This window comes from Channa argus, chromosome 11 (genome assembly GCF_033026475.1).
Source record: "Channa argus isolate prfri chromosome 11, Channa argus male v1.0, whole genome shotgun sequence".
In the NCBI taxonomy this organism is placed as follows: Eukaryota; Metazoa; Chordata; class Actinopteri; order Anabantiformes; family Channidae; genus Channa; species Channa argus.
In genome coordinates this window covers 9,747,487-9,774,119 of record NC_090207.1, presented here as the reverse complement: position 1 = coordinate 9,774,119, position 26,633 = coordinate 9,747,487, and the positions used below count along the sequence as shown (strand labels likewise).

At 39.0% G+C, this 26,633-nt stretch overlaps 1 protein-coding gene across 1 annotated transcript; it reads left to right on the top strand.

Annotated features, from left to right (window-relative positions):
• The first annotated feature begins 2,701 nt into the window (after window positions 1-2,701).
• Window positions 2,702-26,600, top strand: loxhd1b (lipoxygenase homology PLAT domains 1b). The gene is made up of 43 exons (XM_067521335.1): window positions 2,702-3,374; window positions 4,283-4,397; window positions 4,554-4,565; window positions 4,781-4,861; window positions 4,989-5,173; window positions 5,290-5,388; window positions 5,500-5,648; window positions 6,322-6,445; window positions 6,842-6,951; window positions 7,254-7,394; window positions 7,476-7,611; window positions 8,144-8,304; window positions 8,400-8,486; window positions 9,521-9,656; window positions 9,745-9,899; window positions 10,805-10,965; window positions 11,058-11,134; window positions 11,545-11,741; window positions 11,983-12,175; window positions 12,399-12,559; window positions 12,651-12,972; window positions 14,671-14,822; window positions 15,672-15,805; window positions 15,928-16,073; window positions 16,215-16,319; window positions 16,432-16,560; window positions 16,645-16,809; window positions 17,774-17,955; window positions 18,032-18,148; window positions 18,320-18,482; window positions 18,875-19,029; window positions 19,104-19,313; window positions 20,391-20,517; window positions 20,912-21,120; window positions 21,358-21,543; window positions 21,651-21,778; window positions 22,225-22,342; window positions 22,860-23,037; window positions 23,625-23,810; window positions 24,074-24,244; window positions 24,383-24,515; window positions 24,798-24,953; window positions 25,042-26,600. Exons 1-43 carry the CDS (start codon window positions 2,702-2,704, stop codon window positions 25,520-25,522), a joined length of 7,206 nt encoding a protein of 2,401 aa, XP_067377436.1. The 3' UTR covers window positions 25,523-26,600.
• Window positions 26,601-26,633: the final 33 nt, after the last annotated feature.

Genomic DNA, 26,633 nt, shown 5'->3' with positions numbered 1-26,633 from the left:
TCTGCCTATGTATGTGTTTCTGTTTTGACCCTGAGACAGACTGGGCCCCTGTACAGGTTGTACCCCACCTCGCACACAATGACAGCTGAGATAGGCTCCAGCCCCCTGTGACCCTGAACATGATAAGAGGTTAAGATAATGGATGGGTGGATGGAAACAGTCTGAGGAATTTTTTAAAAAAATGATAATAAACATGTAACAACTGTCACAGTGTGAGAGATGCCTCCATGTGTTCATCATCTGTCTTAGGTGTGTGTTTAGATCCACATGCAAATGAACAAGTCTCCCTCTGCTGGCTCCAATAAAAAATTACAAACAAAGTTACTTTTGTTCTTCTCATTAGTAAAGATGGTCTAATTTTTAAATACCTAAATGCTAAAAGTTAGGTGAAAGGTAAAAAGTTAAGAAGTTCAAATGACAACATTACCATATCTTGCAAATCTGATCGCAGTTCCTCTTTATACCATTATGACTTTATTGTGCAATATTTCATTTTACTAGGGTGGAAAGGGGCCTGGGAGTTTATAACATGAACATCCTCTATTAAACTATACTACTACTTAACCACTAAATCTACTAAACATCTTCTCTACTAAACATTAACTGTATTTACCACCAAACAGCACAGAAATTTGTCATAAATACAGTAGATTGCAACCTTCCTTCTCCCAACAGTACAGTACACCCATTTTGGAAAGGAGTATGTCTGAAGATGAAATAACTTGGTGTAACATAAGGGACCTTTACTTTCCAATTCAAACTCGAACAGCTTTATTAGGTTGTTGTTGTAGAAGAAAGCCAAGCATGGAAATTAGACCAGATCTAAGAGAATGATAGGATAATAAGGGCCAGGAGACACCAAGCCGACGGTCGGGTGTTGACCAGTGCCGGTCTGTCGAAGAGGGTTTGTCGGCCTAGTCTGTGCCATGTGTCCTGACCCATCGTTGCTAGTCAGACACCTTTTTTTGGTTGATCTGACATGTTGAATCAGTGTAGTGTAAGAGACTATTATGACTGGCTGTTTAGTAGAGTGAATCAGTGCAGGAGAATGGATAACAGTATTAACATAGCCACCACAATCAAACATCTGCAGCACAAATTCTTGTAACAGACATCTTCAAAAGTCGATAACTCTGATAACTTAGGATACCTCAGGTAAAACTAAGGCCTCTCAGTTTTCACAAGAAAGTTTATTTGTCAATTTACTGCCTAATCAGCCCTATGATAAATATGTTTAATATAGCTTACAGAATTACAGGATCTTTAGAAAACAGTCCATAGGAAAGAAATAAAAAGCATTAACTAGAACTCATATCAGCCAGGCCATCAGGGGAATAATGAGGAATATTGTTCAGCAAATGAACAGTCTGAAGAAATCATACCAAGAGGTGGTTAGTCAGGTATACTATTGCTACAGGATGTTCTAGAGGCTGTTTTAAAAGCAGAATATCTCCAGGGTACTGATGGACTGCTCACCAGGCAGTTGAAGAGGCATAAACAGGGCTTAGCATTGCTTCTACTGAACGGATGGACGGCATGGCTGAATGTTTACTTACTGCTTCAATACAGAAGCCTGTGCTGAGGTTGGAAGGGTGTCAACTCTACAACTGGCAAAGTATCAGGCAAGTTCTAGAAAAGAGGAAAGAGGATCTTGAGAGTTATTAGAAAATAGAATCATTTGTTGGGTACAGGGCTTTGGTTCAATGTGGTCTGGAGAGCTGTGGCTGGAGGTTGTCTGTGCTAGAGGATGCACTAGAAGGTGGAGACCAAACGATGCAGACTTGGAAGCCTTGCCCTGAAAGGCCTCGCTTCTCTGATGCTATGGAAAATATCTCATCAGGGTCCAGGACTGAGGATGAAAAGCAAGTTTTGGACTTGGGCTTTCTGTCCGGACCCAAGTGCAGAAGCAGTTTTCAGGTTAAAGTTGGACAATTTATTACCTTTGAGAGCATGCAGCACAGCAACATGGGAGCAAAATGACTGGAGAAATGTAACTAAACAACTTTCTCTTATTACAAAAGCACACTTATATGAATGAAGTGGTGAAATAGTAAATAAATAAAATTTAAAAAAATGAAGTAGAGAGCATGATAAGGTCGAGTCTTGGAGCTGGCTGTGAACCAGTACAATCCAGCAACAGGATGAAAGGTACCTGTGAGCCATGTGTTGTAGAGATAACAACCCTGATGCAATGCTGGTGTGTGTGTCTGTGTAGGTAGGTGCAGTATGTCTTGTCACAGGGAGGGCTGTGCAAAAGAGTGCATGTATGTGTGACCATCACCATATGTGTGTACACGATGTAGAAAGTGAGGGCAGGGCACATAAAGAAGCATCTAATAAAGTTCTGCTTATGGTAGGTACAGTAGTAACTATATGGCTTGTAGGCACTTTGATGTACTTATATTACAACCTATTACATACTTGGAATTTTCTAGCAGCTCCCAAATCCCAGAGGGGGTTCCTCCTATGTTCAGGTGACAACAAGTAGAGTATCATTTTTAGTCAGATCATCTACTGCTATTGTAGGTCAGGACAACTAGCAGAGAGGTACAGCCCCAGCTGTCTGCCAAACAGCAGTCTGTGAGCTCTGACTCGGACCTGTCCTGGCAGCGGGTCACTCCTGCACAGTCACGAGTTAGTTTAATCAAGTTTCAACTGGACACACAGCAATCGGTTACGGTTACAAGTAAATAAATTAAAGATGCCCACAAAAAAGAAAAAAACAGGACAGAGAGTGGAGGAGGAAACCAAAGATGTAGATGACGAGTACTCAGTGGATCAAGAACCAAAGCCCAGGAAGAAAAGAAAGCGGTGGAACAATTCAGAGGATGCTGGAAAATGGAAAAAGCTGTTTAAAGACAGTATTGAAGAAGGATACAGTTCAGACACATCAGGGCCTGTTGTGAAGAGCACAAACAAAAAAGGAAAATATAAGAAAAAGGTCAAGAATAAGAAGAAGGAGACTGAGGAGGAGTTAAGCAATAAGTCAGAAAATACTGATAATGAAGATAACAACAAAAACAGAGAGGACAAGCTTCCTGACGTGATTAAGGACACTAAGAAAGGCTCAAGGAAGTCTTCAATTGACAAGATGGGGTCAAAGGCTAAAAAATCCAAAAATGAAGACAAAAAGTCCAAAAAGGATTCTGAAAAAAATGAAGAACAGGCAGCTGGCGATGAAGACGAGGTAAAAAAGAAAAAGAAAGAAAAGAAGAAGAAAGGCTCAGTGATGGGAGATAGTGATGAAGACACTAAGAAAACAAAAGGCAAGAAAAAAAAGGTTGAAAATTATGCTGAAATCTATGAGAAAGAGCTTCGCAACTATGAGCCAGATAAAGTGGAGAATTACGAGGATGAGTATCACAAAAAGAAAGGTAATGACAATTTTTATTTATCTTGACTAATAAAAGTACAAAAGCCAAACTGTGGGGAGAGGAAAAACATGTTGTTTCATGTTGATTTATGTCGTGTTTGAGGGGAGAAACCTGACACCCAAATCATACGGGAATCCTTAAGTGCAATTGTGGGATTCCTCTGTGGAGGAGTAATTTACCCACGCTTTCATTTGCTGCTAATGGTAACGTTACACTGGGTGAAGCAGTACCTGTGTATTGTCATTAGGTTATTTTCAACCTACAGCTGTGTGACATCTGTCACCCACTAATCATTACTACACACAGAGGCTCTGCAGTTTCCCCATGTTATACAAAAGTCCTGTTCTCACACACGTACTACATCTTCTCTCATTATTATTTTAAAACATAGACTACGTACACACCTGATCCCCATTCCCAGCCGCGCAGCGCCGGTAGAAATTGGGGAGGGTTGCGTCAGAAGAAACTGTGCTAAATCAACATGCGGACAAATGATCCGCAGTGGCGACCCTGAACTCACAGGATGAGCCGAAAGGACAAAAAAAATAAATAAACGACTACATACACACCTGACACTAACTGTAAATTAACCCTTAAATGTAATGTAATTTATTGAAAGTAAGAGTGCTAATTTGCAGCATTTAGATTGTCATTATTGCTGTTAGAGCAATAAAGTTTTTAAATTGTTTATAATTTATTTGTTGTTGTGTGTGTGTGTGTGGGGGGGGGGGGCAGCTCCTTGCCTGTATCCAAGGAGCTGTTATCTCAAAATGTGTCCATCACTGTATATCACACCTCACCATTTCGCTCCCACATCACTTGTAACACTCTTTCTTCTGCTGTAAACACACCATTCATCTCCTCTATGAAACACACATTTGTTTGTACTTTGTCGTTAAACCCCCCAGTGTATGAGGTGGTGACCATCACTGGTGATGAGAGAGGAGCAGGCACTGACGCTAACGTGTTTATAACTCTGTTTGGAGACTATGGCATTACACCCAAAGTCCACTTGGCTAGCAAGTATGTCCTAATTAAAGATTATTCGAATTTAGATTTAAAGCCATCTGTACTCCACGTATAACCAGTTTGAGTACATATTTTATTGAATACATTCTTTTACATGAGCTAAAGCTTTGTTTTTGTTTTTGTTTTCTTTGTTTTGCTCCAATTTAACAGTACAGAGAAAAGGTATTTATGATCCTTGGGAAAGAATGACAACAAACTGTGTGCTGTGATTTTAATGCTAAATTTATGATCAGTTTGCATGCGATGATTTGCTGCATGTCTTTGCCAAAAGTCTGCAAGGCTTGTGTGTTTCGTTATGCACCTGTTTGATTCTTCTGCCTTCGGTGAACTCACGGTGGCTTTATGTTAATATTGTATTTATAATTATGTGATTTCAGGAGTCGCACAGCCTTTGAAAGGTCCAAAACTGATGTTTTCAGAATTAGAACTCACAATGTTGGACCGCTGAAAAAAATACGGTATATTTTTATGCACAAGATATTACTTCCTTTCAGTCGGATTTAGGAAGATCTGTTTCTTCCCCTTAATTAGTTTGCAAGGAGCTTTTTTTTCATTTGTTGAGATGTTATTCATCTGTGGCTTCAGGATTGAGCATGACAACACCGGCCTGAACCCCAGCTGGTTTCTTGACAGAGTGGTGGTGACGGATGTGATTAGGCCTCACTTGAGGTTCTACTTTGCTTGTAATAATTGGCTCAGTAAGGTGGAGGGGGATGGCCTTTATATCAGAGACCTGCTGGGCAGCATGGACCCTACGGACATGCCTAAATGTATGTAAAGATACTGTTTGAGCCTATAAGTATGTCTGCATACTGTATAATACTAATTAACACTGCTACACTAATCAGGATGTTGTCTAACAAATTGTTTGGTTATAACTTTCCAGATAATAAATATGTAGTGAGTGTTTTCACTGCAGATGTAAAAGGCAGTGGAACAGATGCAGATGTCTTCATCAATATCTTTGGGGAGTTTGGAGACACAGGTAAGTAAATGCTTGAGTTACAGGGAATAGCTGGCTTTTTCATATACGGTTTGTGGCAATTTATTTTATTTTTAATTTAGCTGATAACATCGATGAATTGTCTTATTTTAGGAGAGAGGCGACTTGACAATGACAAAAATAACTTTGAAAGTGATACAGAGGATAAATTCACCCTCGAGGCACCAAACTTGGGCAAAATCCGAAAGATCACTCTTGGCCATAACAACAAAGGCTCCTCAGCCGGATGGTTTGTGGATAAGGTAAGAAATAGACACAAGTTGTATTGAAAAGAAGCACAACAAGTGTGCAAAAATTAATTTGTTATATATAACATTAGTGTTTTTTTACAGTACCTCATCTTAAAACACAACTCTTCTGTCTTTGTCTTAGAGTGTAACTGTATGTCATTCTGCTCAGTTCTGCCTGTGCAGAGGTACTTAAGACATGTGATCCCCCTAGTTCCTGTCTCTACTAGACTGCTCCTTCAACACATACAGTGTGCTCAACGTAGTGATGAGTTTGTTAAGCTGCATGCATGCCTATGCTCACGCGCATGCACACGGGACATACATGTCGTCATCCTACCGCCTGTGTAAAGGGAAACCATGTCCTGTTAGGGGATTGGCTATACAGCGAACAGACGGGCTGGTAGATTTGTTGGCTACCACAGTATGGATACCACACATCAGCAGTCACAACATTAAAGAGTCATATTCTCTTTGCATAGCACATGTGGTAATGAAAATGACCCTTTATCTTATGTTTGTGTCTTGTAGCTACAGTATAATAAGAGCAATAATTAGTGAGACTGATCATACTTCTGCGAAGTCATTCTTGCTTTATTGGAACTTCATAATAACATGTTGCAATTCTTCATCACATGGAGGCTATGATCACATTTGAAATCTTATTTTTAACTTTTTATGTATAAAGGTAATTGTGGATGATCTGGGAAACAAAGTGGTGTATGAATTTCCCATCGGCCGTTGGTTTGCCATTGATGAGGATGATGGGAAGATCCAGAGAGATGTTTTGGTGGGAGCGAGTCAGCCCACAGGTGATGGTAACATTTGTTTAGAAAAAATGTAGTAAAACATTAATATAACATAAATGTTTTGAAACATTTTTCATGTCAGGGAATGCAAATTATACTGTTTCCTCAAGTTATTTTACAAAATTTGAGAAAAATATCTACATGTCTGTTCTGAAAAATATTACATAATGTACAGTGATAAAACAAGGGAACAGATACTTGGCTCATTATAACTTCTAATTCAGTAAAAAAGTAAAATGTTTTCTGTTCGGCTTGGCAGAGGGCTGCTGTGTGATCATTAACTCTATCAATGTTTAGATCGAGTTCCTACTCAGCTCCTTAGGAAGTATGAGAGCTCTGAACCATAGTGACCTGCTGGCAGAGCCTCTGATAGCCTGACATGTAACTTTACCCCAACAGGTATCGTGTACAACGTCCAGATTGTGACAGGAAACATCCGAGGTGCTGGAACCAACTCCAAAATCCACATTGTGATGCATGGCTCGAAAGGCTTAAAGAACAGTGGCAGGGTAATGAGAAGATACCATATACAACACAGGAGATTACTTACCTATGTAATTAAAAAAACAAACAATAACTGTAGCAGTACAAGTTAGCCAGCTTTTATTTGTGTGAAATGGAGCAGATAAAGACCTTGCACTTAATTTGAAATAGGATTAGATGTTTGCAGTAATTGTTTTTACCTGTGTAAAATGTTTTTATGTAAGACAAGAGCAAAATAATAGCACAGTCGCTTGATTTGTTGTCTGAGTGTCAATATGATCAAAGCTGTTCTGTGCTAAATTTCCTTTAACTTACATTTGATCTGTAGGTGTTTTTAGAGGGAGGAAAGTTTGAGCGAGCCCTTACAGACATCTTCAGTGTTGAGATCGCTGCACTCCTCAGTCCCCTCAGCAGAGTCACCATTGGGCACGACAATGGAGGAGTCAGCGCTGGGTGGTTCTGTGAGAAGGTACATTATACACTCATGCAAACACATTTTAGTTTGCTAATTTATTGTTAATAAAGTCAGCTAAATCAATGTTTTTCGCAGGTAGTGGTGTACTGTCCATTCACAGGAATAGAGCAGACGTTCCCATGCAGTAAGTGGCTGGATGAGAAGGAGGGAGATGGGCTGATAGAGAGAGAGCTCTATGAGATGGTCTCACTCAGGCAGAAGAGACAGAAGAGTAAGTTGAATGTTAGTAATTATGGCTGGCAGCAGCAGTAAGTGCTTTCATTCTCTCCAATTTCTTGAACACTTAGCAAAAGATTCAAACTCCATGAATCAGACATTTGCATAATGAGTCAGCATCCGGTCTATTTGCATTCTGCCTTCTAATTTTAATGTGTTGTTTTTTTTCTGTTGCTTGTGAATCCAATATGTTCTGTACTATACTGGGTTTCTTCGGGTTCGCACTTACACAGCAGAAAGAACATTATGCATTAGCTGCAGGGATTAGCTTTTTTACTGTCACTGTACATTTTGGAACATTTGTATCATTTTCAAATTCTATGAATATTTTAACAAGGGTCTTTACTGAAACAGTGAGGGAGTAGAGCTAGCCAAACTGCCTGGCTGCACTCACAAGCTTTCATCTGTACCTTAAAAGCTACTTCTGACCCAAAGCGTGTAATTAAAAAGCAATCTCTGGACAGTACAGAGAGTGCAGTCATAATAGCACACCAATGACAAAGATAGGATGATTTGATTCTCCTCAGAGCATCCCTGGTCCTTGTGGATCTGGACATCAGACTTGCCCAATGCAGGAACCGACGCAGATATCTGCTTCCAGGTGTACGGAGAAAATGGCAAGTCCGACGAGCTCCGACTGGATAACAAAACTGATAATTTTGAACAGGGACAGGTGGACAAGCTTATGGTAACTACTCTGTAATTCAGTACCACACATTAGTATTAACAAGTCAGACATTGAGCCTGTAAAACAAACATATTTTATATTATGTCAACTGACAGGTAGAGCTGCCTAATCTGGGAAAACTGACCAAACTCCGCATCTGGCATGAGAAAAGAAATCCTTTTGCAGGATGGCATCTCAGCAAGGTGTGGAAAGCTATTACCTAGTAAAATCACAATCTTTTGTTCTATTACATCAGTTAATTTAGCACAGTCTGTGACACATAGGTGCATGCATTTCTGAATAATATCTAGTATTTGCTTTCATGATTCTATTTAACTCATATATTGTTAATCGTATAAACACACTAATGTCGGTAAAGATTTGGTCTTATAGGTGAGGTTATCTGGAAGTTGAGTTACAGTATGTTAACTGGACTGTTAGTTTGAAATGTTTAACTATTATCTTAAGAAGCATCTTCAGTCTGAATGTTAGTCAGAGAGTTGGTTGGCCCAGGTGGAACATCACCTCAGGAACAGATTTGACAGTGTACTGTGTACACAGTTTGAAGGAAGCTGTCTTTGTTCAAGTGGAAAACCTTTCTCTCAACCTTCCCATTTTCCATGCTGACCTTTCATCTGGCCCCAGCGAGATTAGGACCACACCTAACAAACCCTTTTTTGGGATGCAAGGGATTGTAGGAGTCATGACTGTTACTGTCCCAATGACTGTCCGTTACGCTCACTTTTTCCATTGTCCATCTAATGAGCTCAGAAGAAGTAATGTCCACTGTCTTGACAGAGAAGACTGATGGAACGAGAGCAGAGTCAAAGATTCAATTTATTCTAAACCGAAATGACCCACTCTCAACAGATGAGGTGGCCTATGACAGTTACTGAAGACTTAAAAATGTTTCCATCACTCCCCAGCCAGTCATTCACACTTTAACTCAGGACTCTTAATGACACACCTGATAGCTGGATGTCTCTCATGACTCTCATGTCCAGTTGCTACTGAACAGTCCTGCAGACTAACTCTTGACAACTTTCCTCAAAATGAGGAAGCTACTTGGATGAGTGATGAAACATTCCACGTTAACGTAAAGAAGATCAGTTGGCATGCTAAGTAACATGGAAATGAGGATAATAAGATAGGTCCTACCCTAAAGAAGGAAGGTTCGGTGGATATTCAGGGAGTTCAGTTTTACATGTCAAATCAAACACTGTGTTTGTACATTTAGGTAACTCTGCTAAAGACCTTAACAAAGGAAAAGTATAGTTTTCCTTGTGAGCGCTGGCTGGACACTAATGAAGACGACAATGAAGTTGTGAGGGAGTTACCTGCTACCGGAGAACTAATTGCTGAGCCACTGCCCGGTATGTTAATACACCCTAAACAACAGCAAAAACAGCTTCAAAGGGATAAATGCTAAGCTTCATTGTATGATGGGATTGTGTTTTGCAGTGATCAAATACAGAATAACAGTTTGCACAGGGACGATCAGTGGCAGCGGCACAGATGCATCAGTTTTTCTCAATCTTCTTGGTGACCAGGGAGACACAGGAGATCGGCAGCTGGTCAACTGCAAAAATAACATCAACAAGTTTGAGAAAGGAAATGTGGGTACATTCTTTACATCACTGTTCCACATACACATTGTGAAATTTTAGTGTGTTTACCCAGTTAGTTCTAGTTGTAGAGGGCTGCTAGTGTTAATGCCAGTGATGACAAATTTAGGGAATGTCTTTCTAACTAATTCTAACAGAATCACAAATTCAGAACATTTTTTATGCTATTTATGGGAGGTATTGATTCTGCCATTGTTATTAAAGGACTTTACATCCATTACTATATAGCAGTAGTTGTAGTATTCAGTAGTAGCACTGAATTACTAGCGCAGAATACATAGCACGCTCTTCCCCAAGGTATTCAAAGAAAAAGATGTGTGCAGGTCCTGAATGTAGTTTTTCGACTGGCACTAACGCATATTGTCATTGTGGACATTGTAGTTGTGACATAAAAAAAAACTGAAATCTTGAAGATTTGAAGTTTTGAGATAAGATAAAACAAAATCTAGACAAAGAAGATGAAATGCTGTTTTATTCTGAGCATCTCCGCTTTCTACATCCTCCCAGGTTCATTTTAACAATACCTCAGTCAGAATTAAATAGCATAATAATTGCTTATACTTATAGTCAAATATGTTATGTTTATGACTATATAATACACAGCAACTTTCATCGTTATGTGTACAAAACGGTCTTATTGACTTCCACCTCCATATATTGAGTCTGATGTAAAAAAACTTGTCTATAGCTGTTTTCGTTGTTTAACTTAAATTTACCCCTTATCAAGTCTGTACAGTTTCTAATCAAGTATATACTTAATCCAAATATTTCATATGCATAAGCTATTCTATCCTGAAGGGAATACTGTACGGTATTAGTCATGCTGTATCTATAGCACAAATAATGAAAACATAATCAAAAGTAATGTTGGTTACTGTGTTTTTTTGTCTTTTGAGATGGATGAGTTTATAGTGGAAGCAGTAGCCATTGGCCAAATCCGCCGGGTGAAGATTGGACATGATGGCAAAGGTGGAGGCTGTGGCTGGTTCCTTGATAAAGTCATTGTAAGAGAGGAGGGACAGGCTGAGGCCCAGGCTGTAGAGTTCCCCTGCAACAGGTTCATTAGTCTCAGTGCAAATGCAAGGCTAAAGTTCTCACAACAACAGGTGTGAGTACGTCATATGTCACAATTTCTTTATTGTTCTGCAGGTGGCTGGATCGCAACGAGGATGATGGACAGATAGTCAGAGAGTTAGTGCCATTATCAGACGGACAACGTCTTTACAGTAAGTCCCAGTCTAGTAGTTTATTCTAACTAGGGCTGGGAGATAACGGAAAAAACGTTTTTTCACATCAGTCAGTACCAATATTTATCATAATATAGTTCTAGTCATTATTTTTTACTTAAAAATGTTGTTAGCCTAGCATATGCCATATTATCATTCTTACTCTATGTTGGTGGTGTTTGTGTTTGAGGTAGTGAAACAAATTCAATGTCTTGTTGCCTCAGGTTTACACAAATGATTCCGTATGAAAACGCATGGTTGTGCAGCTATGCAGTCAATGTCATGACAATTTTTTATCATGAAGAGTGATTATCACAACTACATAATATTCAATGTGACATGGAACAGTCCTAATTCTGACATTTAAAGTTTATCGGTGTTATGCATCTCTGTGTATGTTTGTTTGTCAGATGTTGACTATCACATCGCAGTGAAGACAGGCAACATCCCCGGTGGCAGCTCAGACTCCAACGTGTTCGTCAAGCTCTACGGAGAGAAAGGTGATACGGGTAAAATGATGCTGGTCGTCTCTACCAACAACCTGGGAAACTACTTTGAAACGGGCCGTGTCGACATCTTCAAATTGGAAACACTTGATATTGGACAGGTGATGTGGTGGAAGCAAAAACTTCCAGAAAATGTCTCCTATTTGATTGTCAACAGTCCCATAAGTAGTCAAAGACTTTCTTACCTATAATGCTATTAATATACGCTGTCAAGGTGAATGTGATTAACCACAAGATTAATATCAGGTGATTTATATAGCCACCAGGACGGGTCTAGATTAGTCCTTACAAATCTAAATTATATGAAATTTAAAATGTGTTGGCTATTCAATCCTATTCCAGATCAACCGTCTCATGATTGGCCATACCAATGAAGGCATGCGTGCTGGCTGGTTCCTGGACAGCATTCAGATTGTGGTTCCAATCCATGGAAAACATTACATGTTCCCCTGTGACCGCTGGTTGTGCAAGGATGAGGCTGACGGCAAGACAGAAGTCGAGATTTATCCAAGCGAGATCCTGGAGGTGGAACAATGTATGTAACATTCATACAGTCTTACCATTACAGGAAAATTCATATACGCAGACACATGGTAGATTCATGATAACATGATGATCCTGATCCCTGTAACTTCAACATTAGAGTTTAAAATACCATTTAAAGCCAAATACATTTATGCATTAACAAATGTATGTACTGTATGCATTAATACTACCACGGAGCAATAATAATTTGTGCATTCTTTGACATTTTTCAGTGATTAACTATGAGGTAATAGTAGTAACTGGAGATGTGACATTTGCTGGCACCAATGCCAGAGTGTTCATCCAAATCTACGGTGACAAGGGAAAGACGGAAGTTATGACTCTCCAGAGCAGATCCAACAACTTTGAGCGGAACACCACAGAAATATTCAAGGTATCGAGGCTTAAATTTCATGGCATCACATTAGTGGAATAAAAATGTTTAGATGTTACATCTGAGTCACAATACTGCAACTGTTCCCCAGATAGAGTCCAAAGATGTGGGGAAGGTTTTCAAGATCCGCATCTGTCATGATGGCTCAGGGATTGGATCTGGCTGGTTCCTGGAGACAGTGGATGTCAAACATTTAATCATGGCCATGGTGCCCAAGGAGAAGAAAAAGGAGGACAAGAAAAAGAAGAAAAAGAAGAAGAAAGATGAGGAAGATGAAGATGAGGAGGGAGGAGAGGAGATGCAAGAAGTGGTGCTGACCTACCATTTCCCTTGTTCACGCTGGCTGGCTGGAGGTGAGGAGGACGGCGAGCTGGTGGTGGAGCTGCAACCTGACAATGCAGAGGAGCTGGAAGGTAAAATAATTGAGTGTATAGTGGCTACAGTTAAGTGAGGGAAATGTAAACTCTGAACACAAAAAAATTGGTTTCAAATATTAGAAAGCCTGAATACACATCCCTAGAAGTTGAGCAATTGGAGAATATAACACAAAACAAAACACAGTCCTACCTGTCCCGCCCAGTATGACACAGCAGGGCTTTTTAACCAGCAGTTTGTAGCCCCCTGGTGGTCCGTTAAGACATTGCGGGTGGTGGTCCCAGCGTGACCATGCGCTCATTTAATTCTTTTATTTTTTAAACACATTTTTTCTTATGGCTTATACATAAGCAACATCCAAACATTTAAAATTTAGAAAAGCCAAGTGATTTTCAGGATTAAAATAATCTTGGTGGTAGCCTGGAATGTGTATGAAAAACCTAAAGATACTTATTGACCAGCATCTAAAAAGAGTTACTGCTAAATTTTCCCAATTAAAAACATTTTTTGCAAGTATCAATTAGTGTAACTAAAAACTAAAAACCCTAATCTCACCCCATTATACCCAGGGACCACTCTTCTGACAAAGAACCAATCGCTTAAAAAACCCTGTACTACATTTAAAAAATGCTTCATCTTCAATTATAACCTTTTAGTTACCACTTAAATGTAACTGTGGGTGGCATTTAAATGATTAAATGCCACCCACAGCTTAGTGGTGTTGCTATTTATGTACTGCACTGATGAATTCAAGAGAGAAGAATAACTTTTGTACAGCGTCCCAATTGTACAAACACATTTTACCACGGCAAACAACAGCATCTGTTCTGTTTAAACAGCAGGATGCCTCCTTTAAATATGACAACAAAAAAATGAATGAAAGTCAGAACCCCCTTTTTTTTTTACCCTATTTACGGGAGGTATGGATTCTGCCATTGTTATTAAAGGACTTTACATCCTTTACTATATAGTAGTAGTTGTAGTATTCAGTAGTAGCACTGAATTACTAGTGCTGAATAAATAGCACGCTCTTCCCCAAGGTATTCAAAGAAAAAGATGTGTGCAGGTGCTGAATGTAGTTTTTCGACTAGCACCTACGCATATTGTCATTGTGCACATTGTAGTTGGGAAATTAAACAAAGCTGAAATCTTGAAGATTTGAAGTTTTGAGATACGATAAAACCAAATCTAGGCAAAGAAGATGATCATCTCCACTTTCTACATTCTCCCCCCCTGTTTAACAATACCTTCATCAGAATTGAATAGCATAAATATTGCTTATACGTATAGTCAAAAACTCAAGGTTTATGACTATATAATACACAGTATACAACTTTCATCTTTCTGTGTACAAAACAGTCTTATTGACTTCCACCTCCATATATTGAGTCTGATGTCAAAAAACCTGCCTATAGCTGTATTCGTTGTTGAACTGGGTACGTTTTTTGGGAGTTGACCATATCATTACTATCCATTTAATTTACATTCATTAGTGTGTTAATAGGGTTTAAAAAATCTGGAGCAAATGTCTAACTGTGAAGCAGATTTAGTAACATGCCTGAAAGTGCTATCAGTGCCACGGCAAACTTCTACTTTTTAGCATGTCTTTTGTATTGTTAAAAGCCAAATGGTACATATTAATTTCTTGTCTTCAGTGTGGTTTGATTCATGTTTCCTGACCCATATGAAGTGATAGGTTAACGTGTTAGTAACTTATGCCTTGTATTGTCCGACAGTCGACACCTATGAAGTGTGCGTCTTCACTGGTGACATGCTGGGAGCTGGGACTGATGCCAATGTCTTCATTAATATTTATGGGGAAAATGGAGACACTGGAGAGCGCTACCTGAGGAACTCAGACAACATCAACAAATTTGAGCGGGGGCAGGTATGATGGATGAAGCAAGGAGATGATCACTTCTTTGTAAAACAGTTATATTAAAATTAAAAGGCAGGGATCTGGTGAATTCGATTTTAATAACTTGAGAACTTGAAAACAAACTATGAACAAAGTAAAGGGGGAAATATGTTCTGCTTGGTTTGTTAGAAAGGTCTAAGCCTAGAGATTAAATGAAAGAAAGGATAAATTGAACTTTTTATTAGGGCTGTTTCATTATACCCATTTCACTGGAAGGGAATGTTACTGAATATTAACCAGCAGTTAGTCAAAGTCTCAAGCACTTCCACGCAACATGAGTCCTACAGTGAGGTGTGGGTGGGAGTGTACATTCTGGTAGGATTACAAGCTGCCCTGCAGCCCAGTCAGCTGTGACTGAAAGGAGCTCTGAGGAGTCATCTGTTTCACTGAACCTGTCCTACTTTTACTCATTACTTAATCCCAACCCGTGAATTATTCACCTCAATGTTACACCTGTTTCTGTACTTCTGTGCTTTACTAAATCTTAATATATATATTTATTGGTTTTATTTATATTTTTATAACACATACAAGTAAAATAAGTACTTTTCACTTTTAATAGTATATGTTGTATATGCATATGAAGCAAATATAAATACTAAATACTAAATGTATTTAACAGCCGAACTTGAATTATTAGCTGTGTTATTAAGTAAAGGATATTGCGTTTTTTTCCAGCACTGGTGATATACAGCATAATACTACCTCCCATACTACAATGTCTATCTATCTTCACTTTGAACTGTCTTAACAAAGCAAAAATGTCAAACAAAGACTTCCCTGTAACAGAACCCTCTCTACGGTTGCTGTATTTTGTAGGAGGATGTTTTCATCGTAACAGCTGTTGATCTGGGTCCTCTCAAGAAGTTACGGATCCGTCATGACAACAGTCAGTCTCACTCATCTTGGTACCTAGATCGTGTTGAGATAGTGGACACAAAGGATGACACAACGTAGGTGAAACAGACATGTAAAAAGAATACATGTAATTATTGTATTTATACAACTGAAAGTGATGTAATAAACTCTTTTATTGGAGCTTTAGTGCTGATCAAAGACCTTCTTGTGTTGGCAGATACTATTTTCCTTGTAACCGCTGGCTTGCAGTGGAAGAAGATGATGGGCAGATAGCAAGAGAGCTGGTGCCTGTGGACGAGGCCTTCATGAGGAAGGACGACGATGAGGAGGGGACAGGCGCCACTCTGGGGCTTGAGCAGAAATGTAACGTAGCTTTCAACTTGGCTCATGTCTTAAAAGATATACGAGGGAGCTACGTTCAAGGATTTAAGTGGTGGTGAAGAAATACTCCAATCGCAAAACTATGAAGAAACAAATTTCTGATTTTTTAATTTTATCTTACAGCTATGTCTACTACATATACTGTTAAAATAAAAACGGGAGAGAAGAAGCATGCTGGAACTGATGCCAATGTGTTTGCCATCCTATTCGGCGAAAATGACGACACAGGTGAGATAATGCACAATACCTCCTCAGTATTCTTGCATTTTGTGGCACCTTCATGCTATATATTTTTTGGCTAAATGCTAGTTATAATTCGAAATATTAATTTCACTCATAGGAATCATCAACCTAAAGGCTTGTAAAAACTATAAGAATAAGTTTGAGCAGGGGATGATCAATGAGTTCACTGTGGAGGCGGTGGACTTGGGGGACCTGGAAAAGATACGAATTGGACATGACAACTCAGGTTGGGAAAAAAAAGTCTCTGCAGGCCAAAAATAAGCGGAAAAGGTCTCTGCAAAGTAAATAATATGAATATTTGTACTATCAGGGGCCTCACCCGGTTGGTTCTTGGACTGGGTTATGATCGACGCCCCCTCGCAGGGTCAGAAACTATGCTTTCCATGTGGCCGTTGGTTGGACAAAGGAGAAGATGATGGTGAAATAGTGAGAGATCTGTATCTGGCTGACTTACAAACTGAAGTCTACACACCATGTGAGTGAACAGCTCTAGAAGATGTACTTAGATCCATTAGTGAAAGTAACAGTGCACTAAAACAGAAAACTCTAAACTGTGTGTTAGAGCGTGTGCATATTTTATTCAGATAAAAGCATGGCAGCATTAGCAATAAAATGCATTAAAAGCACTTTGTCACCAAGTGTGCTTGTCATCTGATGCAACATGGAACAAGTGTTATAATGTTTTTGTAGTGGACGTCCTTTTAGGCTTCAGGACCCTACATCTTAGCGTATCCCATCACAATCCCAGTGCTGCTGCTGTAGATATTGCTGCATCCAGCGTGGCTATTATTTAGTTAATTCTTTATTTTCACTGTTTCACTTTAACTTCTATCTTCACATTTACCAAACACAAAGATTAATCTAACAAAGATTGTGCCGATTCCATGTCCTACACACATACCCTGAAATCTGCTTCCACTTTATTCTGCATGAAGAATTCATTGTCACCTCATTACCTGAACCCAAACCTTATATCAAAATAAATGAAAATATAATTGGACATTTAAATGATATATTAGACATTTAAATGAACATTAAGTCATCTTGAGAAAATCCACTTTTAACTCTTAATCAACTTTCTAACAATCTAATTAATTTAACCAAATAAAGTAATTAAGTAATTACTATTTTATTTTATTGGATAATAGTGTGTTTTGCATAAATAAATAACCTTCAGTGATACTCCAAAATCAAAATAGTGGAGCGAAATTTGTATTTTTAATGAAAAACACATAAGATATATATGTTTTATATTGTTTAAATAGATAGCAACTCTATGTTTCGGGGGACTTTAGGGACCCCCTGAAGTCCCAGAATTGTACTGGTTTTCTTGAGTAATTATAATCAATGACGTTTCATCTCTCTGAGCATAGAAAACTGTTTGTTTAATAGTAGCTGATCTAAACCTGCGTCACCTATGACCTTTTTTGATTTTTCAGTTGTGCCTTATGAGATTAAGATATTCACCAGTGATGTGTTTGCCGCGGGAACAGACGCCGATGTGTTTATATCCTTGTATGGACGTAAAGGTTTGTGCACGCAGCAGAAGCATCTGTGTGTCAATAAAAGAGAGAGACGTCTGTACTTTGAGAGGGGAGCCGAGGACATGTTTATTGTGGAGGTGAGTGTGGGTTTAGACTAAAAATTCTGTAAGACAGTGGTTGCATCTTTCTAAACGCTGTCTTGTGTTTTCCCAGTTGGAGGATGTTGGCGATGTTATAGAAAAGATCAGAATAGGGCACGACAACAGGGGCACCAACCCGGGATGGCACCTAGACAGAGTGGAGATCAGACGGCAGCTCAGGAAAGGAAAGGTAAGTACAAAAGAACATTATGAGAACTAAATAATAAGTTTGCTTGTGTGTATGTCATTAAATCATTAACACGTTAATCATTTCAAACCTTTTGGCCCACACTTAGAGTCATTAAGCCTTAGAGAGACACAGCCCGACCCATTTTCCAGATTTGTCTCTTTTTAATGGCAGGGGTCGGAGACGACGATTTTCCCATGTGAGCGCTGGCTGGCCAAGTCCGAAGACGATGGTGAGACCGTGAGGGAGCTGGTCCCCTCAGACATCATCACACAGAAGCTCCTTAGGGATGGGACGCTTAAAACGACTGAAACAGAAGTAGAAGATCCTTTAGAAAGTAGGTTAACCCTGAATTTAGTGCTGGGATGTAATTTAGCCGAGCAGTTTACTCAAGAACTTTACTTAGATAGTGAAATAAGGGATCTTCTTCCGCTATGGCCTAATGTTAGGGTGATGGAGTGTTGTGTAGGAAATGGTCGTAATTTTGTTTTTGCACATTGTTTTATTATTTCTTTAAAATGCTTAAAAGCAATTATGGAGTATTGCTAATTTAATCGTATATGGCTTATGAAATATAGAAATACAGTGTTAGTGCACTTTCAGTCTCCTGTTTTCTAGTGTAAACAGGTTTCAAGTAACGTGACTCAAAATTGGGGTTTTATTGTTTTTAAGGCAGAGTGACAGGGTCACAAGAAAATATTATTGTACTCTAATCTTTTTCTTTAACAGCTCACACTTACAAGGTGTCTGTGCGGACCGGCGATATGTACGGAGCAGGAACTGATGCCAACGTTTTTCTCACCATCTACGGTGATCTGGGAGATACAGGACAGCGCAAACTTGCCAAATCAGAGAATAACAAGAACAAGTTTGAGAGAGGACAGGTATGTGGGGAAGGGTGTCATACATTACGTCACATTTCTCATGGTGTGTAAAACACACTCTCTGTGCTTCCTAGGTGGACAAGTTCTCAATTGAAGCTGTGGATCTGGGCCAAGTGTTTAAGATTTGTATCCGTCACGATAACTCCATGATGGGAGCCGACTGGTACCTGGACCAGGTGGAGGTGCTGGATGTTGAAACAGAAGAGGAGTACATGTTTCTCTGTGAGCGCTGGCTCTCAACGAAAAAAGAGGACAAACGGATAGAGAGGACCTTCTACGTCAAGGTTGGGAGAGAGACCCACATGGATATATTTGATCCATAATCAAATGAGTGTCATTTAAAACAATGTCCTAAAGCTGTATCAATTTTTAAAAATGATTATGTGTATGGTAAAGTGGTCATCCAAAGCTTACGTTTCGATATCAGCTTATTAACAGACTTGAAATGTGACATTTATAAACGAAACAATGCCTTTAAAAGAAAGAAAGAGGCATTTAAGCAGACTGTATATCTACCAAAAATGTAAAATAAAAAAATTTAAATTGTGCCATAATAAAGCCAATCACTGTAGGAACATAATATCAGAAAGTTATTATTTTCTAAGTGATATAATTACCCTTTGTCAGGGGTCAAAAAAGAGACTCAGTACTGCAGGCCCACTGATTAAATGTCCAAACAATTCAGAATTATTACAGAGATGTCCAAGCAGTAGTCATTATTCTGAATGAGAGTGGCAAATAGCGGGCAGCAGGTTAATGCTAGTTCGTAACAGTCCAGACGCAGAACAGGCAACTTAATGAGTCTGAGAAATAAGCCATTAACAGTAGTGTGAAAATAAACAAGGAGCAAACAAACAAGGTCAACAAAAGACAAAGGGGAAATCTCTGTGGCAACACACAGAAGTCACCTGATGATGATATATACAGCACACTGCAGGGCTGATAAGTGGATCAGGAACAGGTGAGCATTTTTAAGTTGACACATATTTCCATAAGATAGAAATGTTGTGTTTGGCCTGTGACAGTTTGAGTCACCACTGATGACAGTCTAGGATCCAAAAGAAAAAGTCAAACAATTCAAAATCATGAGCACTGAGATAATAAAAAAAATAAAAAAAATAAAAACTCCGGATTTTAGCACAGTTCCAAATGCAGTGAAATAAGTTTCCTCTCTCTGACCTACTTTTTGCACACTGAGGTAAGGTGTAATTATTGGACTTATGCAGTACTGATGCGGTAACATCATATATGCATAATCCACCTGTGCTCTAAGATTGGGAATTATGTGATGTTGGTTTGGTTTCTGAGCATCAAGGTACAGCTTTTAACCTTCATTTTTGTCTGTTATGTGTCTGACTTAGGGCTATGAAGGTGATAGAAACACTGATCCATATTCCCAGAAGCTTGCTCAGGCCAAACAGGGGCTGGACAGAAATGCCAACAAGAAGAAAAAGAAAAAAAAGGTGGCAGTGGTGGAAGATGGCCCAAGTAAGGCTACAACGCTATTTATTATGTTTTGCAATGTTACATTGGAAAATCAAGACCAAATTTTCCTGTAAATATGAAGCAGCATTTACATGTTAGCTTACTCAATCTGTCCCAAAGTTAAGGACAACATACCTGCCAACAAAAGCCTTAAATGCTTACTAATTCATAATTTAATTCATATTTTTGTTTTACCTGATTACAAAAGCAACGTTTTGCAAAGGGTAGTTCCTACAATTACTTCTTGGCTGAAAATCTTTGCTGTTTTCCTGGCAAGGTGTGTGTTCAAATAGTGGGAATAAAAACAAATTGTAATGTTTTAATGGGTTTTAAATGAGCAGGTTGTTAGATTTTGTTAGTCTCAATTGTTTAACCAGTTCCTTTCTCTCACTTTTAGTCATCCCCTATCACTTCACCTTGTCCACGGGGGTGGACCGCGATGCCAGCACTACAGCCAGGGTCTATGTGATCATCATGGGCCCTAATGAAGTCGAGACAGACCGACTGTGGCTGGACCTGCCAGAGGGAAAAAAATCCTTCTTAGCTGGCACCATGAACCACTTTGTGTGTTATGGAACTGATGTAGGAGAGATCAAGAGGGTGGAAGTGAGAAACAGGGACTGTCTCTGTAGCTAAATCTGTGAAACTGTCTCCTCTCTGTTGCCTCCTCAGATGCACTGATATTAATATTTTAAATAAAGCCATTCTCGCTCAGCAATAATTAATTCTAATACTGCCTTCTGGTACCTAGATCAAACTAAATCAAATGATGTATCAATTCCCACTTGTACCTTCCCCCTCTTTCTCTCTCCCGTCTCTCCTCTCTCTCTGTCTCCTCCTCAGCTCGGCCATAACGGTGTCACACCAGAGAGCTGCTGGTTGGTGGATGAGCTGTCGGTTGCCGTGCCAACCAAAGGTATCAAGTACATCTTTCCATGTAAGTGCTGGCTGGCTAAAGACAGGGGAGATGGTCTGACTGCCAGACTGTTCAATGTACTGGACTCCAAAACGATCAACATTATCCGCAATGTGAGTCACTGCACCTAAAATATGACATCTTGGAAAACATTTAATGTGTTACATAAAAACAGAATTTACAGCATCTTTTTGTGTCTGTATTGTCCGTTTTGAGTTAGGTTCTTTATTCAGTCACAGTTGTCACAGGGGACATCCAGTATGCAGGGACTGATACTAATATTTTCCTGACTGTGTTTGGGGCCAACGGGAGCACAGAGGAGATGCTGCTGCCTAAAAATGAGGATAGGTGAGCCCTCCAATGATCCTTTAGCAGTATAGATCATCAGAAATTCAACACAACTCTTCTGATGTGTGGTTAACACAAAACTAAAACTGCCATAAGCTGCCTTGTTTTGGAACAGAGTAGAATCTTATTCAGTCTCCACTGGTTACATGATGACTCCCGAAAAATAGCTTCTTCCAAAAAAGAAGTATTCTGGCATATAACAATCAGTGAGGTGATGATATGTGGATTTTGTTACCTTAGGAAAAATCCATGAAAGCTTGTTCCATCTTTGTGCTAAGCTAAGCTACTGTAACAGGCTGCTGACTCTGGTGTCATATCAATTCTCTTATATAGATTTCAGCAAGAAAATGAATAAACATATTTCTAAATGTTTCTTTAGGCTAACCGTCCCATGTTCAAATTTATAAAATTAAGAATACAGTATACAATAAAATATTTCCACCTAGGTTTGAAAGAGGCCAAGAAGACACATTCACCCTAGAAGTAGATGAAATTGCTCCACTCAAAAAGATCAGAGTTCGGATTGATGGCAGTGGAAGTCGCCCAGACTGGTTTCTCGACAGGGTAATGTAATGACAGCTACTATCAGAGGGGAAACGTTTCTAGTTACAACTGTCAAAATACAGAATGTAATAAACTATGATTAAAAAATAGACTATTTGATTTAACAACAGTATCAAATTGGTCACATTTGTTGTAATAGGCACATGTAATTAAATGTGACAAAATAATTAATTAGCTGAAAATTCGTATTGTGCTCGCAACAAACACAACAAAAATCCAACTTTCTTTACTTGCTGCAACTTGTTAAGGATGTGTTAATTATGTGAGTTAGCTGTCTTTTAAAGTGCAATTTCAATAGGAAACAATTAAGTTTTATTAAATGTATAACTTTCCTCTAATATTTCATCCCTAAAGGCATTTACCCCTTAACGTTTTATTAGCCAAATGAACACATATGCTGTTATGATTGTGCAATTTTTTTTTGTCCTTTTAGCTTATCCCATGAGTTCAGGGTCGCCACAGCGGATCATTGTCCACATGTGGATTGTGCAGTAAAGGTCCTAATAAATACTTTCAGATTCTGATGCGGAACCTGTCCACAGAGGAAGTGTATCTGTTTACCTATGAGAATTGGTTGTCAAAGACCAAAGGGCCAAAGAGGGTGAAGGTTTGTGAGCTGGCAGCTGTGGTGGATGAAGAGGAGATGGTGGAGAAAACAACCTACATCATCCAAGTCCAGACCAGTGATGTGGGAGGTGGGTCACATGAGTTTTGGACAGTACAGTCAATAATGGTCCCACGTATCGAAAGGTATACTCAGTCTATATCCCTGCTTGTCTATGCATGAGTCCAAGTGAAATGGACTAGTGATTCCAAACAAGTTGCTCACTGATCCAAACTCAAATCAGTAAAATACAAATACAGGTCACACATTGACAACTGTATTTCAGCCATGGCAGGCTGCTGATGTAAGTAACTGTACACATCTCAATAAGAAGTCTGGGAGCCAACAGCTGAATTACTGAAAATTAATCAAATTTAAGTATGATTATATTTTTTGCATTTATTGTGCATTTATGTTTTGCTGTTTTATGATTCATAGACATAAATGATACATGTATTAGCAGATAAACTTCTAAACTTTAAACCACTAACAATGGTTCTGTTTACATGAAACGTTATTCAGCATCACATTGAATTATTGGAAATTAGGTAGAAATAAGCCTAAAAACTGCTGCTCCAGAAATGAGTTAATCATCTCTTAACTCCTCAGATTTGCCTCGTTACAAATATACAGTTTTTTGTCTGATAAAACAGATTTGATAAGCCTCTGATATTTTAGGTGCCGGGACCGATGCCAATGTGTTTCTGATTCTGTTTGGGGAATACGGAGACACTGGGATGCTGCCTCTGAAAGAGAGCACAAACAGGAACAAGTTTGAACGTAAAATGAAGGATGTGTTCAGATTTCCTGACATGCTCAGTCTGGGACAACTATCCAAGGTCCGAGTCTGGCATGATAATAAAGGTGAGGAGTGAAGCCACTGGAGGGATTATTGTTGAAAATATCAGAATCTGGAACACTGGTCTCTGACACTGATAATTCATTAGCTAACTTTTTATTTGGTATAAACCTTTAACATTTGATAGCTGTACTTCAAAGGGAGGTGTGCAGCATTTTTTATTTATTTTTTATTATTAAATTGTTGTAACAGAAACCTTCAGATCATTTCTGTAAAAACAGTTTGTATAGGAGAGAAACAAGCACAACAGACTCGTACTTTTTTACAGGCCCTGCTCCGGGTTGGCACCTGGAGAATATTGACGTGAAAGATGAGGCAATGGACGAGACGTTTAGGTTCCCCTGCGACCGCTGGTTGGCTAAAAATGAAGACGACGGGCAGATTATGAGGGAGTTGGCCTGTGCCAACAATGACTCTATAGACCTTAGTGACAAAACCAGTGAGTAAAAATGAAAATTCGTGGGTATAATTACAAGCTCTAATTCTAATGGTGGGAGATGATTGACTTACAGCTAATTACAACGATTTGCCAGATGTAAAGTGATTATAATGCAGCTGTCTCTCCGCATTGTCACAGCATATGAAATTGCCACAACAACTGCTAACACAGACGACGCCTCCACCACGGAAAACGCATGGATCGTGTTGGAAGGAAGGAAAGCCCGCTCCAAGGAGTTTGTTCTGGAAAATAAGAAAAAAAAGTTCTTATGGTAGGTCTTCAAAGAGAGTGTAGGTTCCTGGGATCAAGGTAAATCTCTGTTATGTGGCCTTACATAACCACCTCTCCTTCGCATGTTTTGTTTTTCCACCCTCTTTTATCTTCACTCTCTGTTCCCCATGTCTCTGCTCTCAGCAGAGCTAGAATCCCATGAGATGCACAAAGAGAAGAGCTCGCTGGCGCACCAGTGAATTTAACTGTTTGGTGTTCAGGATGAAACTTTGCTAGTAGTTGTAATTTGTTTGTGTTTCTTTTTTGTTTTTAACTTTCACAGCGGTGCAACTGACACATTTGTATTCTCGTCCAAACACCTGGGGGACATTGCCAGCGTCTGCCTTGGCCACATTACAAAAGATGGCAAAAAGGTGAAGAACGAGGCGTCGTGGCATGTTATGGAGGTGGTGGTGACAGAACAGGAGCTGGGAAACAAGTAAGAGGAGACCCAGGCAGCTTATGTTGTTAAATGAAACGTCACATGAATGGCGTTAATGCGACTCCAAACTTTCCCTCCTGTTTAGGTTTTTCTTCCACTGTGACGCAGAAATTCCCCTTGCAGCCAAAAAGGACCAATTCCTGACATTTGAGTGCTATAAGTCTATTGAGAGCTTTGCAAGCAAAGTCCGGAACCTGGTTCCTGTCAAGTATGAAATCATTGTCATCACCGGGGACGTCAAATCCGCCGGCACAGACTCAAATGTTTTCATCACCATCTATGGTGTGAACGGAGACTCAGGGAAGCGTCCTCTGCGGAAGAAGTTCCGCAACCTTTTCGAGCGAGGGCGAACAGACCAATTTGTTCTAGAGATGCTGGACCTCGGGGAGCTGCTGAGGGTCAAAGTGGAGCACGACAACAGCAGCACTAGTGGTGGGTGGTACTTAGAGTGTATCGAGGTGACCAACACAGCCAATTCAGTCACAACCATCTTCCAGTGTGGAAAGTGGCTCGACACTCGAAAGGCTGACGGACAGATTCAGCGAGTGCTGTACCCCAGATATTAGGGGGAGCGGACAGGTGTTGCCTTTATAGACTTTTTGATTTACTTTTTGTTTTGTTTTGTTTTTTTACCAGAATGTTAGATATTCTCTATATGGGAAAAAAGTTTTAAATGAACAAATTTAAATGTATATTTATGTCAGTTTTAGATGATGCCAGTGTTCTTTTTAAAGTTTGTGCCAAGCGTTTAGTTTGCTCTTCTTCCAGCGTCAGAAAAGGCCATTTGATATTATGTTGAAATTTGGAAATTAAGCAGCCCTGAATACAGATAACCCAACACACAAAAAAAAATTGTGTTCATTTGTTTTTTTTGTTTTTTTTGTTTGTTTTTTTTGCTTATTTGTTTTGTTTAGATTAAGCATCTTGCGTCAGGTAACACATCATTTTATACCATATAATCAACAGAAAATCAGAAAGTTGAGTCATAAAAAAGGCCTCATTTGAATTATATGCAGGGTCTCTGTAGGTGTTGAAAAGTCCTAAAACTCTCTGAATTCAAGAGTTAATAAAATGTAGATTTCATTTCAAAGGTCTTGAATATCGCTGCACAAAGCTATGGACAGAATACAGTTAAACTAGTTGTTGATGGTGGTGAAGCTACTCTTGATAGAACAACTGCAAAAACACAAATAATTTAACTTTTGTTACAAGTGTGACAATGTAGAGTGTGAGTGATGTGAGGAAGCAATGTTAGTATACTAAAAAGGTTAAGTTTGTTTTTAATTAAATTTTTAATTCAGACAACACAACAAAACACAAAACATTAGATTTTAGAAAGTTTTTACTTGGAGCACTCTCTATAATATGTATACATTAATACCGATAATATGTATATGTATGTATAATATTTGTATTTTATTTGCCTGGGAGAAATGTAAGCTGTGGTAAATGGACTTTAATGAGACCGTTACATCATAAGAAGTGATTTAATAAAAACATAAGGATACTAATGTTTAAGCCTATCCAACACGTACAGGTCTTCTATGTTTAATAAACCATAAGGATTTTTAATAAGGAATTTTTTCAAACAATTGTGATTGATACAGAGATGAGTATTTCTGTACTTTTATGTCTTAGCAGAGTACACACGGATACAAATATGTATGTGATAGGTTA

Excerpts from the sequence above, each read along its gene's own strand:
- loxhd1b (XM_067521335.1), top strand. The coding sequence starts at position 2,702 with ATGCCCACAAAAAAGAAAAAAACAGGACAGAGAGTGGAGGAGGAAACC. Across the intron at positions 7,395-7,475 it reads CTGGGTGGTTCTGTGAGAAG|GTAGTGGTGTACTGTCCATT; the intron begins GTACATTATACA and ends TGTTTTTCGCAG. Across the intron at positions 16,810-17,773 it reads AACTGAAGTCTACACACCAT|TTGTGCCTTATGAGATTAAG; the intron begins GTGAGTGAACAG and ends TTGATTTTTCAG.